Genomic DNA, 14652 nt, shown 5'->3' on the forward strand with positions numbered 1-14652 from the left:
AGCCCAACCCCCTTCCAAGCTGAAGGTGAACTGGAATCTACCACTGCATCGTGTCTCCCCTATTTTCTTAGCCTTTATTTTACAGACTGAGAAAATAAAGTTTCTTCAGGGGTCAGCTGAATGGCCGAAAGCTGGTTAGATCACACTTAATCGGACCATTTTAGCTGGCTTCTTGGCTCATTCAAGCCTGCCAACCTCTTCCCCTCAATTCGGTGTACCCTGCTCAGCCCACATTCTCTCCTCCCCTGCCCCGCCCCCAGCGTCCCTGCGTAGCAACGTGCAAGCCGCCGGCCACCGTTCAAAGCGTGCGGGGAGTGGGCCTCGGCAGAGCACCGCGTGCTGTGCAGGCGCGAGGGGGGCGGCACCGGAGCCGCTATCATGGCCAGCGTCAACCCCGTGGTAAGGAGGACCAGCCTGGCCCCTTGGCCTGTGCTCTGTGTAGAGGGAGGGCCGGGCCAGGGATCACGGTGGCCCGGCTCTACACACTCTTTTTTGCCTCCTGGCCCTTCACAGATTTTCAGAAACCCTTTCCCTTAGCGGCCCCGGCTGTGAGGGTCAGTGTTGGAGGAGGTCGATGAGGATCAGATGAGCCGGAAGTTGGGACTGGCCCCCGCAAGAGGAACCGGGGCCTCTCCTCCCTCTTCACCCACACTGAGGCTATCTGGAAGAAGTGGTTAGACCTGGAACTCAGATTAACCCTCTTAGTTTCCTCTGTGTTTAGAAAATTCCCAAGTTCAGTTGTGCTCTAACTGCAGTTCTTAATTTTGGTATGGCCATTGTTGACTCTAAGCTATATTATTTATCTGAAATAACAAGTAATGTGATCTAACGTGTTACTGCATATTTTTCGAGTTCTTGCCTACACCCCCCCCCCCCGCCTTTTCCCCATCCTTCATCTTAATACTTAAGTATACAATTGGAATTAAACACCAACATTGTTCTCCTACCCTTAAGAGGTACGTAAACCTCTCAATGAGAATTGACAGGCTAAATGGCACTTGTGAAACGCTCTGTCACTTTAAAAAACCTGAATTGCAAAAAAACAAGGATTCACCTTTATTTTCAGTTCACCTGAACAACTTCACATTTGGTGAAAGGCAGTGTGCTTGTCCAGCTCTGTTGCTGTTATTTTATGGGTTTCATGTATACATATGCAGCATAAAAAGGTCCATTTTTAGAGCCATGTTATTATTTCAATGTGTGTCTATTTTTTTATGTTAATTATTTTAAGATATGTCAGGCTTGAATATAAGCTTACCATGTATACCATTTTATCTGATGATGAACCCCAAGGAAGGTGTGAGTGTTTTCTTTTAAATTGACAAGAGGTTAAGATGAATTTCCTGGACTATGCATAGTTTTAATAAAGGTAGCAGGGAAAGAGTATAAAGTCTAACTGTAGTTCCAGAAGAGAAAGTATGTTCAATACCTATTTTGCTTTTGAAAAATTGTGTTCTAATGGGTTATTTTTGATGCCCTCTTATACTCTGAGGGTGGATCTTAAAAGAAATTTTTAGCCCCCAAGAGTTTTTTTTTCTTGCTTTAAATGTGATCACACTAGCTGGAACTAACATTGAAGCATCAATTTAGTATGCCTTTATCAGGGTAAACTGTTTTAAAAGAAGCAACTAATCTAGGGCACTTAATCTTAATGGATATGCCTGTGAATAACGTATTATTTAAATGTTACTGATTGGCCTATTCATAAGCTTATCCTGGATGTTTAAAAGGATTAAAGACCTAGCTACTCTTGGTGTGAGTAGGAGTATTTAGAGTATTCACTGGGTAGTATGAAAGAGCAGTCCTAGAATGTCAGAGTTTTTATCGCCACAGTCTTGTGGAAGGCTATAATTCATTCATGTCCTCCTTAGTTTCTGTTATGACTCCGTTTTGGTGCAGTTGCAATTTTCCTTGGCAGTGGTTCAGAATATTTTTTTGGACTACATGTATTTTGGAAGTGGGATAGGCTTTGGTTACTCTATTGTAAGTGCTCATTTCAATCTTTTATTTTTGTTATTTTAGTTTTTTTTAATGTTTATTTTTGAGAGAGAGACAGAGAGCGAGTCGGGGAGGGCAGAGAGCGAGAGAGAGGGACACAGATTTCGAAGCAGGCTCCAGGCTCTGAGTGGTCAGCACAGAGCCGGATGTGGGGCTCGAACCCACGAACCGTGAGATCATGACCTGAGCCGAAGTTGAACGCTTAACTGACTGAGCCACCCAGGTGCCCCAAGTGCTCATTTCAATCTTATGACTTGCAGTTTACGTTTGTGGAAGTAATGCAGTGAACTTTAAAAAAAGCTACTTTGGCCTCTGAGAAAAAAGTAAATTGAAGACAGAAGGTTGATTTCCATCTGCTTTAAATTAACTTCCCTTTTTAAAAGGCGGAGTGGGGGTTAAATTCTGACAGAAAAATCAAGTAACCCAACTGTAACCTAACATCTTGATAAGATTATTATCTCATATTTGATGGTAGTCCTGTAAGTCAGCCTCGTAGATAGAATGAGGCTATGGGTCAGAAGCTGACAATTTATGGACAGCTGAGGCTATATTGGGAGTAGATTGCACCAGTAAATATCTTTATGGTGGTTTTTCTTTAAACCATAAGAAAATATACACTGCATGTCTTTTTAAGGCTGAATACATTCAAGCTTGGGAGTTTAAAACTTTAACAATTGCTTTTATTTAGCCTAAACTCTATAGATCTGTAATTGAAGATGTAATTGAAGGAGTGCGGGATCTATTTGCTGAAGAAGGTATAGAGGAGCAAGTTTTAAAAGTCTTGAAGCAGGTTTGTAGACAATACAAGTTTCCTTTTTTGTCGTTTTTTCATCTTAAGAAACTGATAAATTATAGTTTTAACCCCTTAATTGTTTAACCCCTTAATTGCCATCAGCTGACACTTTGTGTTTTTAAATGTTTATTTTTAAGAGAGTACAAGAAAGGGAGAGGCAAAGCGAAGGGGGACAGAGGATCTGAAGTGGGCTCTGTACTGACAGCAGCCAGCCTGATGTAGGGCTTGAACTCACAGACTGTGAGATCATGACCTGAGCTGAAGTCGTAGCCACCCAGGCACCCCTGAGCTAACAATTTTTTTTTTTTGAACTAACAATTTTTTAAAAAATTAAAAAGAAAAAAATATCTTAATGTTTTATTTATTTTTAAAAAGCAAACATTTTTGTCTCTGCAGCTCTGGGAAACAAAGGTTTTGCAGTCTAAAGCAACAGAAGACTTCTTCAGAAATAGTACACATTCACCTGTGTTCACCCTTCAGTTGCCAAACAGCTTGCACCAAACATTACAGTCATCAACAGGTTGGATACAGCTAGTAAATTAGTACTGTTTGGATTTTTCAGAACAAATTCTCATTTGGTGGTGGTTTTGAATTAGGGTAATTTTCTTAAGGTGAGAGGGCTTGGACCTCAAAATCATTACTATTAAATAAACAATAAATTGTCACTGCATGTAATTATTGGTAACAAAAATTAGGTTATTCAAACTAGTTTTTTTTTTTTTTTTTTTTTTTAATATTAAAGTCTGCAGAGGTGACCAAGTGTTACTTTGGAGGAACAAGTTACATAGTTGATGGGCTATTGTGAGTATCCATTGGTTATTTCAGAGAATTTGATTGGGTTGAGTCACAGAACAACCCAGCCACCATTGCTGAAAAAGCAGAGGGAAAGATGGGTTGTTCCATGGTTGTGAATTCTTTCTCTCTTGCTTGTATAAATTATAAATCTGCTATTGTTTTGGAAGCAAAATGGAGAGTTAAGAAGAATATAGAGGTTATTCAGACTACCTCACTGTTTTGGATATTACATAATGGCTAGAAATGCACCTTGCGCACTTTGTCTTTATTCTTGGACTTCATCTAAACCTCTGCTTTTAAGGGAAATAATTTTCCATATTATATATATCCATTTAAACTGGAAAAAAGTAGCTAAGAAAAGATAAACAATGCTGTGATATCTTTCTATCCTTTATTCTTTTCTGATTCTTACAATTTTTATGCTATCCTAATGTGTGTATATGTATATGTCTGCATGCAGACACACACAGACATGGGTTTTACTGTGTTTAGCTGAAATTAAATAGATCAGTGTCTGCAAGAAGCAAGGGTAGATTTTGGATTAGATTGTCAGTAATAACTAGGTTGTTCATTGCATCCTTGGGAAAATTCCAAAGAAAATCAAATGGACCAAGGTGAAGAGAAAATAGTAGGGAGGCTAGTACCTTCTTTATGACAAAACAAGAGAATTTAAGTGTGGCAGCAATTATAACTTAATAAGTTAATAATATTGAATTACCAAACATAGATTTTATCTAATGCTATGCTTATAAAGTATAACTTTGCTTTATAAGAATTAACCATGGCAGTTTTAATTACCAAGTTGAAGCATTGAAACATTTTACATCAGTTACTAGGTTTTGGTTATGCTTCTGTTTTTAACTTAACTATTTTATTAGGTCATCCCTTTTATTTCTCTATTGAAATAACATTCTTTATTCTTTACTGAAGAACTTTAAAGATTTTTTTACCCAGGAGCGACTTGGAGAGTGGCCAGCGTGGAGGAGTAAAAGACTTGACTGTCTTTTATCAAAAGCAGTTAACACTTTACAGGTTCTTTGTCATTCAAAATTGCAATACTTGATTTTGCCGCAAGATGGTAATATTACCAGTGATTTAAATCACAAAATAGTCTTGCAACTAATATGTCTATCTGGCTTTCACTCAGCACTTGATTCTTATTCTGTCTTGAAAGTTAGAATAATAGAAATAATTACATTTAAACAAGACAGTTTTTATTCTCTTCTACATCATTTTGTAATGAAAAGGTTTAGGAGGAAGTACATGTATCCTTTAAAAATGCATTACAGGCCTTGTTTTTATCCCCCTTCATTTCTAGGTTTCCTACAATAAAATTCTTGAAGTAAATAGCCTTGTAAAATTGAAGTACTTCTTAATTATACCTTCTCATTGTGTGCTTTTAAAGGCCCGATTAAAATAACCTAAACTAACTTACTTCTGCAACCTTTTTATCTCTTGATAACAAGTTCAAATTAAATCTACAATGGAGTAAGTCATTTGCCTTTGTTCCATCTTTAGAGCTTTTTGCCCTGTCATATTTTCTTTGACTGTATTATCCATTTGCTTAATAATTTCCTGTATCTTCAATGATCAACCTTTTTTTGGGTCTCAGGACCCCTTTGTACTTTTAAAATTGAGGGCCTCAAAGAACTTTTTTTTTTTTAACGGAAGTTGTAAATATATGTTTACATATTAGAAATTAGAATTAGAAATATTAGAAATTAAAGCTGAGAAATTTAGGGGCACCTGAGTGGCTCACTTGGTTGTGTCTGACTCTTGATCTCAGCTCAGGTCTTGATCTCAGGGTCGTAAGTTCAGTATGGAGCCTACCTAAAAAAATAAAGCTGAGAAATTTTTAAAAAATGTTGGTTTATAATAAAAAAATGGATCATATGTTAACATAACATATATTTGTTAGCAGTAAGCATTTTCCAGAATAAAAAATGTTTAATGACAGGAGTGGTGTTACTTTACTTTTCTGCAAATGTCTTTAATATCTCATATCTATATCTGAATTCAATCTGTTGTGATATGTGGTTTTGGCTAAAGTATATGAAGAAAACCTAGCTTCCCACAGATGTATAATTGGAAAAAGAGGAATATTTTAATAGCATTTTCAGATAACTTGATAGTACACTAAAAGTCCACAAGTGGTAGTTTCTGAGAGCTTAGCTGCAGGTGGAATCTGAAACTTTACCAAAAGACTTTTTTGTAATGTAAAAGTTCACTGGTGTGTCTTACACTTTGAATGGCTCTTGAACCTGTGTGTAATTTTGTAACATACATTGGTTATTTGGAAAAAATTGGTTCACTGAGTTACGCATTTGAAATATTGTTCCTTATGCAAGATAAAAAAATCATATTAATATCTCCACATTTCATCAGAAAAGTGTTTAAATATTGGGAAGCTATCAAGCTCACTGTGGTGGCTGTAAGGTTTTCAGAATTGAGATTTGGGGATGAAACTTTGAATTTTATCATTGCCAAACAAATACTGTCCGTTTCGTCAAGGTGATGGACACAGTTAGTTCATTTTCAAAAAATGTCTGCCAGATATCCATGTCTGAATAACTGTAGTTTGTGTCAGTTATTCTTTCAAGCAAAACAGTGTTTAACACAAAGAGGCTAGATTACAGCTCCCAGCTTAAATAAAAGCACCAGTGCTTTTCTGTGTACTTCCGTGTACTGGTGGATGCTGCAGAAATGCTTTATGTGTTCTTCCCCTTTCATCCCACAGAATATTAAAGGGATGTATACTTGGGTGTTGAAATTTCATAAAAATAATTGCTTATGGTTGCATTAAGGAACTTCTTTAGTTGAACAGTTTTATTGTTATTATTTTTGTCTTTTTTACTGTGAGTGAATGGCAGTGGAGAATAAATACAGTGGCCAGGTCGGGTTTGGTGCTGCTGCCTTAATTCATGCTAATGTGCCTTCACTTTTACTCATCAGTGCTTTGCTCTGTAAGTGCAAGTGGCAACAAAAAACAAAATTTAGTGAGAAACGAATAAAAATGACATTTTTATTGTTTTGGTATTATACAAATAATTTTGACTTTGTGGACACCGTAAAAGGGTCTCATGGACCCCCAAGGGTTTGCAGAGTCTAATTTGTCAACTGCTGTTCTATTTTTAGGATGATTATATATAGTTTAAAATCCACTTTTTAAAAAAGACATAATTTTTTTCAGAACTTTACATTGGCGACAAATTTAGGAGAAGGGATAGAGATTTCTCCTACACCTTTTAGCCCCATTCATGCATAGTCTCTTCAGTTATCAACATTCCCCCACCAGAGTGGCACATTTGTTACAATTGATGAACCCACACTAACACATCATAAACACCCAGAGTCCATAGTTTATATTATCACTCTTGGTTTTTCATGTCTTATGTGTTTATGCAAATTTATAATGACCTGTATCCATCATTATAGTATCACACAGAGTATTTTCATTTTCCGGGAAATCTGTGCTCCCCCTGTTGATCCTTTCCTGCCACACCGGCTCAGGGCAACTATTGATATTTTTACTATTTTCATAGTTTTGCCTTTTTCAGAATGTCCTGTTGTTGGAATCATGTAGTATGTAGCCTTTCCAGATTGGCTTATTTCACTTAGTAATATGACTTTAGGATTCCCTCACGTCTTTTCAAGCTTGATAGCTCATTTCTTTTCAGCATCGGATAATATTCCATTGTCTGGATATGTCACTGTTTAATTGTTCACCTACTGAAGCACATCTTGGTTGCTTGCTGCCAAGTTTTGGCAGTTAGGAATAAAGCTGCTGTAAGCATCTGTGTGGAGGTTTCTGTGTGGATGTAAGTTTTCAACTCCCCAAGAGAGTGATTGCTAGGTTGTATGCTTAGTTTTAAAAGCAACCACCAAATTGTCTTCCAGAGTGACTGTACCATTTTACATTCCCACCAGCAATAGTGAGAGTTCTTATTGATCTAGATTCTTGCCAATGTCTGGTGTTATCAATGTTCTTGACTTTGTCCATGCTAATAGGGATATAGTGGTATCTCATTGTTTTAATTTGCATTTCCTTGATGACATATGATATGGAGCACCTTCTTATTTGCCATTTGTATATTCTTTGGTGAAGTGTCTGTTTAGGTCTTTGGCCCATTTTTTAATTTGGTTGTTGTAGTTGAGTTTTAAGAGTTCTTTGTGTATTTTGGATAACAGCCCATTATCAGATAAGTGTTTTGCATTTTTTCCAACCTTTGGCTTTTCAGATTATCCTGACGTTGTCTTTTGCAAAGGAGTTTAAAAAACTTTTTTAAGTGTATTTATTTATTTTGAGAGAGAGAGAGAATATGAATCCCAAGCAGACTCCACACTGTCAGCATGGAGCCCAGCGCTGGGCTCCCAACTCACGAACTGTGAGATCATGACCTGAGCTGAAAGCAATCAAGAGTTGGCCGCTTGACTGACTGAGCCACCCAGGCGTCCCAGAGTTTTAAATTTTAATGAAGCCCTGCTTATCAGTTATTTCTTTCATGGATTGTGCCTTCATTGTTGCATCTAAAAAGTCTTTGCCATGTGGTCATCTAAATTTTCTTCCATCTTGTAGGAATTTTGTAGTTTTGCATTTTACATTTATGTCTGATCTATTTTCAGTTAATTTTTGTGAAGGGTGTAAAGTCTGTGTCTAGTTTCAGTTTTTTGCATTGGATAGCCACTTGTTACAGCACCATTTGTTGAAGAGATTATCTTTTTGCCACTGTATTGCCTTGGCTCCTTTGTTAAAGACCAGTTGACCATATTTAGGTGGATCAGTTTCTTGGCTCTCTGTTCTGTTCCATTGATCTATTTGTTCTTTATCCAGTGCCAACACTGTCTTGATTGTTGCAGCTCTCTAGTAAGTCATGAGGTGGGGTATTATCAGTCCTCCAACTTTGTTTTCCTCTTTGAATATCATATTGGCTATTCTGAGTCTTTGCCTGTAATCCATTTTTGAGAGAGAAATGGGATTCCATTAATAATAACCTCAGAATAATAGGTATGTACTAGGACTATCCTGGGTAAACTGGGACATGGAGTCACTTGGTCTATGCCCTATTTCTAGGGCAGTTCAAATCAGTTTGTGCTATTTGGTATTCATGTTACACAGTCTTTTTGCTGAAACTCGTTAGTCATTTGGGGGAGCAAGAAAAGGAAAAATGGGAATTTTGAGAAGTTTGTCATGGCTTTCATCTTTGAGCATCAAAACTCCCAAACTTCAGGTACAAACTATATTTCCAGTTGTTCCTGAACTTAAATCTGGTGAAAATTTCAGCAGTGCTGTTGGTTCTTGATGTGATTTGAGTTAGAATATTCAGTTTGGTTATCAGGAGACATGCATATGGTAATGAGTAGTGACAAAGAAGAAGATAGACCAGTCTTTGCACTTTCTGAGTCATATGACTTGGATATTAAGATTAGGAATGGTTCAAAGCAGGACCAAGAATTATGAAATTACTAACTGCCTTAAAGTATCAAAAACTTCTTACTGTATAGGAAAAAATACACTAGTAATGTTATTATGTAATATTATCTTTTTACAGAATTTCTCATTTGTGGGATTGAATTATTTCTATGTTGTAAAGCCTGTTGTTTGGGAAATCTAATATCTCTAGAATATATACATGAAGACCAAAATTCTGACATTTAGTTTTAATTAAGAACACATATTCACTTAAAACTTAATTGGTTATTGAAAACATCTTGAGTATTTTAAAAAGCATGTTTCAGGCACATATAATAGTATATATAATTTGTGCAAGTATGTAAATGGTGCCTTTAGTATCAAAATTAAGTAGGAGCTGTATGAAACTTCTCTATAAAACTGTTCAATGCTTTTATTCTGAAAGCTATAAAGAAACTCTTAAAACTCTCTTTTGGCTCTGTTTGATTTATGTAAGTATAGAAAAGTATCCTTTAGGATTTATTGCAAGGTATTTAAAAGAGGGGGATTGTTGCTATTTTTCCTCAAGAAATTCATTTAATTGCTTCAGACAGTGTATTAACAGATTTTTGTTTCCTCTCAGGCTGTGGCTTCAGCTGTACCAGCTTAAGCTTCGCTTACTTCAGCTAATTAAGACTAATACCATTGTGTTCCTGCCCCACCACTTCTTTCTAATTTAGCCTTTCTAAAAGAATGCCTGTTAATAAGCAAAGCCATAGATGAACGGAGGATAAAAATAATTTTCTACTTCATTAATCATCAATCTCTGTAGCTTCACTTCTGTTGTCTCAATGTGGGAAGGATGGTTAGTTTAAAAAATATTTGCTCTTCTGAACTCCTTTGTTTATTATGGAGCCGTTCTAGTGTCAGAAGCAGATCTTTGGGACAATTTAATGTGGTGTGTGAAAAAAGAACCTAATAAACATTACATTTAATACATATGTGCTGCATAAACATGCTAAGGTGTTGTTATTTTTATTAAAGAAAAGGCAGAGTGATATTCTAAGAGTCACGTTCAGCTAAAATGAGCCTTGAGGCAAAGTTTAAGGTTACTTTGGTCAATCGAGGTCTTTCTGTTGGAGTTACTATTTGTTCTTTACACTTACTTTTTTAATGCTTACATTCACAATCATTAGGCCAGCCTTTTAGCTGGATTATAAATAAAGGGATAGCCAAGAAAATTGGTAGATAATAAAGAAAAGATATATGAGATGGCAACTTTAATGCAGGTTAGGTTGGTGTTCTCCTAAGAATTTGTCCTCTTGTAATTTTCTTAGTAGCCATACTTCATGCAAAATTCATGCAAAGACTTCTAGAAACATGTTCTTAATCATTTTTCTTAAAACTGTGTAGCTGTGCTGGCTTTATTTGGCCAAAGAATTGTAAGTCGCTTTTGATGAAATAAATGAATTGGAAATCCTTTTTTTTTATGTTTGTTTATTTTTTTTATTTATTTTTTTTAATGTTTATTTATTTTGAGACACAGAGAGACAGAGCATGAACGGGGGAGGGTCAGAGAGAGAGGGAGACACAGAATCTGAAGCAGGCTCCAGGCTCTGAGCTGTCAGCACAGAGCCCGAGGAGGGGCTCGAACTCACAGACCATGAGATCATGACCTGAGCCGAAGTCGGATGCTTAACCGACTGAGCCACCCAGGCGCCCCTGTTTATTTATTTTGAGAGAAAGAGTGAGCGAGTAAGCATGAGTGCATACATGAGTTGGGGAGGGGCAGAGAGAGAAGGAGAGAGAAAGAATCCTCAGCAGGCCCCACACTGTCAGCATAGAGCCCATCACAGGGCTCCATCTCATGAACCATGAGATCATGACCTGAGCTGAAATCGAGAGTCAGCTGCTTAACTGACTGAGCCACTTAGGCACCTCTGGAAATTCTTTTGAATGTGTAAAATTTGTAATGGTTTATGTTGGGGTACACAATTTTGCTCAATAGTGTAGTCTTTGGAAATGTGCTACTTGAATGAATAGTACTTTTCCTTCCCAATGAAAAGTTATAGAGATTTAGAGTTATACTGACTTAATAAAAACAACCTAAGTATTTTCTTATGGGGTTCTATACTACGGTATACTTGATTACAATGAGATATTTTCTTTTGGTACTTAAAATACGTTAGTTATAAAGTCTTTATCTGAAGCTGTTGGAGAAAAATATAATTAAATTAAATATAATTCTTTTACCTCCCTTGGAATTAGGAAGTTTGGATTCACCATGGTCAAACATGTTAGTGATGGAAAACGTTTTTAAAAATAAGCTAGACTTAGCAATTTTATTAAATTGGTAAATTGTAATGGATGTATAATTATTTTTTTTTCTATGCAGCATCATTAGTTATTCCTGCTGGTAGACCTCTTGCCAGTTTTACTACAGCAGAACTGGTATGTAGCTTATTAAGGATATATTTTTAAATGTATGCTTCATTTTTAGCAAATGGTAGCAGAATGCTGGGCATGGATATAATTCATATTCCCTCAGGTGAATGGGAAAGGGTGTAGTAAGGGATGGGGAGACAGGACTTCTGTAACATGGATGTTGCAAAAACTCTGTAGTTCCAGAATTGACGTTTTCTTTATCAACTCTTCCTGTCTTCCAGAGTAGTTGTTAGCATCTGCCAAGGTTAGGAAATTTCTGAAGTTAAATTCTATGGAGTTTTAACACACCATTAATGTTCTATACCAGGTAGATCCTAAATGGATGATCTTGATGTTTTATTTTCTGATTTTTTTTTTTTTTTTTTTTACCCAAGTTGAGCCACATAATGATTCTTTTTATTTGAGTGGAATATTTTGGTCATTTTTTACCTTTCTGTTGTAGAGGTTTAGAGTATAGGATCCCCCCCTCCCCCACGATTTGGGGCAGAAAATTAAATTACAACTTGTATCTAGAAAATTGAGTAGTTTTCAGGTGGAGAAAAATAGCACTTTTTCTCTTCCATGGTTCTGATGGTATATAATCTACTGTTTTTCATTTTCTTTCAGCCCACTTTCTGAGGGAAAAGGTTTGGTGGGCCATCAATTTCCATTTCTTCATTAAAAACAAAGCCATAGCCCTTACTAGGATTTTTGGGAAGAATGGTGCTGCTTTTGATAAGAGACCAATGAAAAATATCTCTGCCTTTGAAATTTTTGGAACTACTTTTTCTCCTGATTAAAGAAACAATATACTGTAAACAGTAAAAACAAATTTATAAAGTAAAAAGTAAAAGAGCCCTGCAGTATTGTACCCCAAAGACAACTGTTTTAACTGTTTAATGTATATCCATCTAGCTACTCAATTTTCTACATACAGGTTGTAATTTAATTTTCTGCCCCAAATCTTATACTCTAAACCTCTACAACAGAAAGGTACAAAATAGCCAAAATATTCCACTCAAATAAAAAGAATTATTATGTGGCTCAACTTGGGTAAAAAAAAAAAAATCAGAAAATAAAACATCAAGATCATCCATTTAGGATCTACCTGGTATAGAACATCTAACCTTCTTTGATGAAAGTTAAATTAATTTTCAGGGTAAAAGTAGGCTTAATCTCTGTACTGTTTCTGTAATTTAAAAAAAAATGTTTATATTCAAGAAGAGAGAGCGAGAGAGCATGAGCAGGGGAGGGGCAGAGAAATAGGGACAGAATCTGAAGCAGACTCCAAGCTGCAAGCTGTCAACACAGAGCCTGATGCAGGGCTTGAACCCACTAGCAGTGAAATCATGACCTGATCCTAAGTCAGAGGCTCAACCCACTGAGCCACCCAGGTGCCCCTGTAATTTTTTTTTTTTTTTCTTAGTAATATAGATGGATCTTTATTCACTGCCAGTTAAATATTGATTAACCATAGTGGATATATCACAGTTTCATTAAGCTTTTGTTAATGGACATTTAAATTATTTCATTTTTTTCTAGTATAACATTCCATTGATTATGCTTGTAGATCTGTTTTTGTGAATTTGCATGACAATCAGGTAATCAGGGTATATTCCTAGAAGTGGAATTTTTGGGTCAAAGATTATGCGTGTTTTAATTTTGTTATGTATTGCAAAATTGCCCTCCAAAAGGATGGCACACACACACTCATGTAAGCAGTGGTCTGAGAAAAGTGCTTTTTATCACATACTTACCAACATTGAATGTTGTACATCAGTCTTTTTAAATATTTGCATGTCTGGTAGGCAAAAACTTTTTTGTCTTTTGATTTAGTATTAAAAAAATGGAAAACCGAGGTTTAATTATTCTAAAATAAAAATTCTACACTATTGTGTTATCTAATTTAAAATATCATTAGTGATCAATTTACTGACCAGAGGAGTCTGTGAACAGCTGTGGTTCTTGCACCTGACATTTTGATAATCACTGACTCAGGGAAAGCTGTGTAGTGGGCAAGTTGTATGAGTCCGTGTCGATGCTGTTTACTAAGACTTACTGACTTCATTGCTAATAGCTGTAGAACAGAATTCCTTTTATCCTTGCTGAGATAATCTAAATCAAATATTGAAAAGCTGTTTTATTCAAAGAACTCAGCACTAATGTTAAGTGTGGTCCAACCATTGTCCTTTTATCCTGAATCAGATTATTTTTTACCCTCATGATATCAGGAAAAAAAGGTAGAAGTAAAGCCCTTTTCTAACTTTCTAATTAAATTTCTCATATCTAGGGCGCCTCAAACTCTAGTGCAGGCTTCACTCTTCCTGGTTATCCTATTCATGTACCAGCAGGTGTGACACTACAGACTGCATCTGGTAAGAGTATAGCCCCGAATAATTTATTTTAGCACTGGTACTGACTACTGGATGTTAATTTTCATGATTTTTAATAAACTGTATGCTGGAAGTTATTGAAATTATAGGAAGTTTTAATACAACTTATTTTAAGAGGAATACTAAATGGTGGTTATTGCTGTTCTGGAGGCATTCTCCCATAAAAGACACTGTCCTAGGCCTGTCCTCTTACTTATTCCCAGTTATCTTCCCTAATGTTGTATAAGATGCTTTATATGTATTTCTCTAATTCAAATCAATTATCTAAATTTTGACATGGGGTCACTGGGTGGCTCAGTCAGTTAAGTGACTTTGGCTCAGGTCATGATCTCACAGTTCGTGGGTTTGAGCCTCTCATTGCGCTCTGTGCTGACAGTTCAGAACCTGGAGTCTGCTTTGGATCCTGTGTCTCCCCCCTCTCTCTGTCCCTTCTCTGCTCACACTCTCTCTTTCTCAAAAATAAATATTAAAAAAAATTTTGACAAATACAAAATAACATTCTGTGTCTCTGTTAGCTCTAATCAGGAAAAACTAAACATTACCTTGATCAACTTTTGCCTCCTTTCTTACTGGAGATTGTATAGTATAATAGAAAGAATATACAAGAAGTTCAGAGATGAACCATCCTTTGCTTTTCAGAATACTGTTTTTTTTTTCTTTAAAGTTCATTTATTTTGAGAGAGAGAGAGCTCACACATGCAGGGGAGGGCAGAGAGAGAGGGAGGGGCAGAGATAGAGGGAGAGAGAGAGAATCCCAAGCCCAACAAGGGACTCTAACTCATGAGCTGTGAGATTATGACCTGAAGTGAAATCAAGAGTTGGTCACTTAACTGAGCCACCCAGGTACCCCAGAGTACCAT

At 36.4% G+C, this 14652-nt stretch overlaps 1 protein-coding gene across 1 annotated transcript in view; it reads left to right on the forward strand.

Annotated features, from left to right (window-relative positions):
• The first annotated feature begins 290 nt into the window (after positions 1 to 290).
• The window catches only part of GTF2A1L (general transcription factor IIA subunit 1 like), a 42538-nt gene continuing 28176 nt past the window's right edge, over positions 291 to 14652 (forward strand). Inside the window, exons 1-5 of the mRNA XM_049651458.1 lie at positions 291 to 399; positions 2687 to 2788; positions 3188 to 3311; positions 11371 to 11426; positions 13690 to 13774. Of these exons, the coding sequence (XP_049507415.1) occupies positions 379 to 399; positions 2687 to 2788; positions 3188 to 3311; positions 11371 to 11426; positions 13690 to 13774 (388 nt within the window). The 5' untranslated portion in view covers positions 291 to 378. The remainder of the gene's footprint in view (positions 400 to 2686; positions 2789 to 3187; positions 3312 to 11370; positions 11427 to 13689; positions 13775 to 14652) is intronic.

The sequence above is a fragment of the Panthera uncia genome (genome assembly GCF_023721935.1).
Source record: "Panthera uncia isolate 11264 chromosome A3 unlocalized genomic scaffold, Puncia_PCG_1.0 HiC_scaffold_11, whole genome shotgun sequence".
Taxonomy (NCBI): Eukaryota; Metazoa; Chordata; class Mammalia; order Carnivora; family Felidae; genus Panthera; species Panthera uncia.